General features: G+C 32.8%; 2 protein-coding genes across 3 annotated transcripts in view; one reads left to right on the top strand and one right to left on the bottom strand.

Annotated features, from left to right (window-relative positions):
- Window positions 1-4,056, top strand: part of LOC107638106 — a 7,741-nt gene extending 3,685 nt beyond the window's left edge. For both annotated transcript variants that reach the window (XM_016341294.2, XM_016341282.2), the window contains exons 3-11: window positions 687-1,025; window positions 1,452-1,628; window positions 1,741-2,025; window positions 2,110-2,232; window positions 2,303-2,500; window positions 2,605-2,858; window positions 2,959-3,157; window positions 3,237-3,548; window positions 3,629-4,056. In XM_016341294.2, coding sequence (XP_016196780.1) covers window positions 687-1,025; window positions 1,452-1,628; window positions 1,741-2,025; window positions 2,110-2,232; window positions 2,303-2,500; window positions 2,605-2,858; window positions 2,959-3,157; window positions 3,237-3,548; window positions 3,629-3,925 — 2,184 coding nt within the window. In that variant the 3' untranslated portion in view covers window positions 3,926-4,056. The remainder of the gene's footprint in view (window positions 1-686; window positions 1,026-1,451; window positions 1,629-1,740; window positions 2,026-2,109; window positions 2,233-2,302; window positions 2,501-2,604; window positions 2,859-2,958; window positions 3,158-3,236; window positions 3,549-3,628) is intronic.
- The window catches only part of LOC107638095 (histidine-containing phosphotransfer protein 1), a 1,634-nt gene continuing 870 nt past the window's right edge, over window positions 5,238-6,001 (bottom strand). The window contains exons 4-6 of the mRNA XM_016341271.2: window positions 5,840-5,911; window positions 5,689-5,761; window positions 5,238-5,590 (exon numbers count right to left, since the gene is read on the bottom strand). Coding sequence (XP_016196757.1) covers window positions 5,531-5,590; window positions 5,689-5,761; window positions 5,840-5,911 — 205 coding nt within the window. The 3' untranslated portion in view covers window positions 5,238-5,530. The remainder of the gene's footprint in view (window positions 5,591-5,688; window positions 5,762-5,839; window positions 5,912-6,001) is intronic.

Here is a 6,001-nt window from a genome sequence, read left to right as displayed (position 1 = left end):
AGTGAAAATATGTTTTAAATTTTGATTTTAAATTTTTGACTATTTTATATTTTTTATTTACCTAGGATTGATTTTATCTATTCAATCAGTACCTCATCGGTTAAACCAATAAATCAATAAATCATTAGTCCGATTGGTTCAATCACCGATTCGATTCTGACAACTATGGTTTCACTTATCATATAAGAAGCTCTATTTGCCACTATATTTTTTTCTGTTAACATAAAACATTTTAATTCATGGTTATATATTTTTGTCACGTCTTTAAATAATTTGAAAACATTTTTGTCGATGACAAAATTTAAGAGTACAAAATAATTCCAGTATATTTTTAATGGTTTACCTTTCAGCCTTTAATAAAACGTAAACTCACTCCTAGGCTTCTAGCTTAGAGAAGTTTGTTTGCACAAACCTTGGAAGTCATATAACATAAAAAGAAAAATTATATGAAAATCAAACTGTGAAAATGAAATTATTAACTGCATAAGAGAGGAAAACAAGTACATATACATCTACACTAACCCAACCTTAGGAGCTTGGCTTAGGAGTTACCATCCATAACAAGATAAAAGATACATTGCAAAGTACATAATTATATGATTTGATGTTCTTATTATTACTCAATTATTCTATATGCTCGAGCCTAAAATTGCTATGAATAATTTTTGAGTTGATCATGAAATTAGGGAAGAAGGAAATATAGTCCTCTGAGACAGGCAAGCTCTCAGGAAGTGCTGATTGACAAAATATCAAAGGGTCCAATAACACTGCTTATGAGTGGAACACACACAAACATGGCCATTTTCCTTATGAGTAATCCACACCTTAAGAAGAACATAGAGCATATTTATATAATGGGTGGAGGTGTAAGGTCAAGCAACCCAACTGGTTGCTGCCCCAAAAATGCAACCTCTTCTTCCTGTGTGCCTAGGCAGTGTGGTGACCATGGCAACATGTTCACTGATTATAACACCAACCCTTTTGCAGAGTTCAATATTTTTGGAGACCCCTTTGCTGCATATCAGGTATGCCTCTTCAAAGTAATTTATAACAAAATTGTTAGGTGTATATAAAAAACCAGCCATTAAATCAGCCACCATGTATCTATGTATATATATATGTGTTGTTTAATTTATTTTCAATATGTATTTTGTATTTCAATATATATTTTATACGGATGGTTAATTTGGTAGCTAATTTTTGGTGTACTAGTATGATTGAATTTATAATTGTTGTTTATTGTTAACACACATTGGTTAATACATGCATTAGTTCAATTATACCTCCAATATTTCAACATGTTTCAATTATAGATATTGACTTGTTATTGACATGTAAGCCTAGTTCAATCTTTCTTAATGATGTTAACTGATGAAATATATTTGAAATATTAGAGAGAGAATTAAAATAAACTAAAACAATAAAACATAGTTTACAACTCAACTTTGCAGGTGATTCATTCTGGAATTCCTATCACCCTTGTACCACTTGATGCAACAAACACAATTCCCATCAATGAACAATTCTTTGATGCATTTGAAAAGAGTCAAGACACATATGAGGCACAATATTGTTTCAAGTCCTTGAAAATAACTCGTGATACTTGGTTTGATGACCAATTCTATTCGGTAAATATATATGTTTTAGAAGTTATTTTGTTATTAATATCTGTTTGTTTTACTTGATTATGGATGTGAATTAGAGCTAATATATTATGCATAATGACTTTGTTGTTAGTAGAGTTATTTTATGTGGGATTCTTTCATGGCTGGTATAGCAATCTCAATCATGAGTAAACCCAATAACCAGAATGGAGAAAATGAATTTGCTGAAATGGAGTATATGAACATAACTGTCATTACTTCGAATAAACCCTACGGTTTATCTGATGGATCCAATCCATTCTTTGATAATCTTAAAGTTCCTAAGTTCAATCTAGAGAAAGGTGGGGTGCATAGTGGTCATGTTCAACAAGGACTAAGAGATCCTCTTTGCTTTGTCAAGAATGGCAAAGGAAAATGTCAGGTAGGCTTCTTTTCTAAGGTTGCAACTTCATTTTGTTACACACAATATCAGTTCTTATGATATGTTCTGCAACATGTTTTATAGGATGGTTACACAGCAGAGGTAAATGGCCCTGACTCAGTGAGAGTACTTGTTGCCACAAAAGCAAAGCCTAACCGGGATTTTGGGAGTTCACTTGACAGAGAATATTACAAAAGCTTCTTGAATGTTAGTTTCACTTTTTATTTGAATATTTATGTGTATCAGAATCTGATTTTGGTTCTTGGGTGGATTGAAGGTTCTAAAACAACCACAGAATTCTGGGAGGTTCAACTTCACTACACAGTTTCCTTACTACAAAGAAGAAACTTACAAGCCAAGTTTTCATAATAAAAGATTAGGGAAACCTATTGTGTTTGACATGGACATGAGTGCAGGAGATTTTCTTGCTCTATTTTACCTCCTGAAAGTGCCTGTTGAAGTCATCAATCTTAAGGTATCCATTCTAATGTTTCCCTTTTGGTTGTTTCTGTGAATGGAAGAAAAGAAAAAAAAGAACTCTTTATATTTGCTGAACTTAATCAGTGGCTTGTGGCTTAGGCAATCATTGTGAGCCCAACAGGATGGGCAAATGCAGCAACAATAGATATCATATATGACATCCTACACATGATGGGGCGCGACGACATCCCAGTTGGTCTTGGAGATGTTTTTGCAATGAATCAGACAGATCCAATCTTCTCAGCTGTTGGACAATGCAATTATGTTAAGGCTATTCCCCATGGAAGTGGCGGCTTTCTAGACTCTGACACGCTCTATGGCCTTGCTCGCTATCTACCTCGCAGCCCAAGAAGGTTACTACTTTCATAAATCATAAAAATTTCAAGTGTTCCTTATCAACAATAATAGAGTAACTACCTCAGTCATGATGACCAAACTGGTTTTTTTTTTCAGGTATACAGCAGAAAACTCTGTAAAGTTTGGGGCTCCTCGCGATACTGATCACCCTGAACTTAGACAACCATTAGCCATGGAAGTTTGGGATTCTATATTGCAAACTGAACCAAATTCTAAGATCACAGTATTAACTAATGGACCCTTGACTAATTTGGCAAAGGTGGTATCATTCAAGAATGTTAGCTCTAGAATTGAGGTATGATTGATATAACATTATTTTAATTGGCATAGGGATGTATGAAAAATGATATAACTTTTATTGCAACATGTTACAGGAGGTTTATGTAGTTGGGGGACATATCAACAGCAATGTCAATGAAAAAGGAAATATATTTTCTGTTCCCTCAAACCAATATGCAGAATTCAATATGTTCTTGGACCCTTTAGCTGCCAAGACAGTATTTGAATCACAACTTAGCATCACACTCATTCCACTTACTGTCCAGCGCAATGTAAGTTCTTTCCCCGATATCATAAGCCGGTTGCTTCGGACAAAAGGAACAAAAACCCCGGAGGCTATGTTTTCTAAGCGCTTGCTGTCAAGGCTATACCGTTTGAAGCAAGTTCATGAAAGATATCAGCATATGGTATAGGTTCCTAAATCCACATCTAATTTCTAGCTTATGTTAAAACTTCATGAGTAATGTATTTTAATATCATGTTGCAGGACACATTCTTGGGGGAAATTCTAGGTGCAGTTGTCATGGCTGATAACCATTTAAGTCTTAATCCGAAAATTGAGGTGAAGCCAATTAAAGTTTTGGCTGATGGTGTTGAATCCAGTGATGGAAAACTTGTGGTGGATAAGGAACATGGGAAATTAGTGAGAATTTTAAGGCAGGTGGATGTGAAAGGTTATCATGATTTGTATGCAGAGAAACTTAGTGATCATAATCAGTCTGCTAAGGTAGCAAGCTTTGAAGAACAGAGGAGAAAATGGAGTAATCCTCAAGGTCAAAGCTAAGAGCAATTCTTTGTGATCATTTTGCAAATAATAACCCATCTTTTGTCATTTAGTTTTATATTTGTATGATATGGTATTAGTTGTGTGGTTGATAATTTTCAATGCTTGATATTTCATATGCTATTTGTATCTACACTAACTATGTCAATAGCCATTAATCTTCAATTTTGGAATGAAAAAAAAAATACAAGAAACCAACTTTTAGTTAGCTAACATTAACCAATTTTAGTATTTAGGTTTATAATTTAAGATTTAGAGCTAAATGTTTATGATCTAGAATCTAAAATTTAAAATAAACAAAATAATTAAAAAGCAATTAACTGATATTACTTATAAAAAGTTAGTTACCTAATATTACTCTTTAGAAATATACAAAAGTTAAAAAAGGTAAAGGACTAAAGGTTGAAATCCTATGAAAAAAGTAATGGGCTTTAGTCTTTCAAGGTTCAACTAATTCTTATTTTTTTATTAAAAAAAATTACACTTTTAAAACATTAATGAATATTCTTGACAATTAGCATTTAGCAAAATCCTTTTTTATATAGATCAAAATCCTTATTATAACTACAATTTTAAATTTCAACCATAAAATAAACAAAAATAATATGTTTACATTAAAAATTATTTACCAAATCAATTATTATAGATTTGTGTATAAACATATGTTATTTCGTGCATAATCAATATATATTTTATATTTAGGAGTAAGGCTCGAATCCGAGATTTCTGGGTGAGGATGAGAATGTCTTTATATATATATATATAAGTTTGAAATGAGACTCGAATTTGCGATCTTTAGGTGAGTATGGAGAGACTATGTCATTTGAGCTATAACTCATTGACATAATGTCTTATTTATATTGCTATTAGGATTGAGAAGCGATAAATTAAAAATAAACAAACAAAAATATAGGGCTTAATTTGCGCAGCATCTAATAGAGAGGGAGAAGGCTACCACATATAGATTTGACTTTGTGAAGAAGAGAATCATATCATATCTTGTGATGATTCACCTTATCTTGGGCCACCAACTTCATAGAATTATTGGCTGTCCCCATTTTCTTATTCCAATATAATAAAGTGACTTTATATCTCCACAATCTTTTACCATTAACCTATGATTCCATTGCCAACTAATGCCATGTGATAATGACAACAATGTCACTACTCACTTTTGTTGAAGTTTATACCAGCAGAAACAATCCAATTCCAAATAGTCACCTGTCTCTATCAGTTTCAGAAGAAAACAACAATAATATTCACTAGGCTATCCCCACAGCATAATTGGTCTATGTACATAAGTCTAAGCAAATTTTGTAAAAGGGCCATTTTTTCTTCACATATGGTGAAACTTGTTTCTGATTCAAATTCTAATAAACCATCTGATCCTGTTGCTATCTAATTAGACTTTGTTAAACCATGCAAAAAAATGACAAATTACACTAGTAGTTCTGTTTCTTAAATAAGGTACAGAAGATGGAAACTTCCTTGTTCTCAATACATGAGAATCCACACATTCATCACAGCATAAAAGAGAAACTTCAACCAAGGAGAAGACTATTCCAAAACACTCTTACAAGCTTCTATTTTTACAAATTGGATCATTCAGAAACTAAGTTCCATCATAGGGATCGATCCTCCGGCTGCCATAATCTGTTGCTCAAGCTGCACAAATTAAAGTACACACGAATGAATAAACATAAATGTAAAACAAATTCACAATGAAAGAATATGTTCTTCAGGCAATTTTTTATTATGGTTACCCTGAAGAGTGTTTCAAGCTTATTTTTGACAAGGCAGCATTCTTGCTTAACTTGGTGCAGACATTTCAGGCACCTACAGAAACAAAAATTTTGTGTGACTAGAGAATGAAATTTCAATTCTCAAGTTCAATGAGGACAAAAAGTGACTTACCCATCTATATTCTGTTCCTCACAGAAGTTGCGAAAAGCAATGCAACAATTTTTAACCCTTTGAGCGCCAATGCTGTAAAAACAGACAACCATAATTAACTAAGCTTAATATTTAACTTTGACTGGTTCAGTAATAGTAGGAACGAACAAGTAAGACAAGAAC

This window comes from Arachis ipaensis, chromosome B01 (genome assembly GCF_000816755.2).
Source record: "Arachis ipaensis cultivar K30076 chromosome B01, Araip1.1, whole genome shotgun sequence".
Lineage (NCBI taxonomy): Eukaryota > Viridiplantae > Streptophyta > Magnoliopsida > Fabales > Fabaceae > Arachis > Arachis ipaensis.
This window is presented reverse-complemented; position numbering and strand designations above follow the sequence as displayed.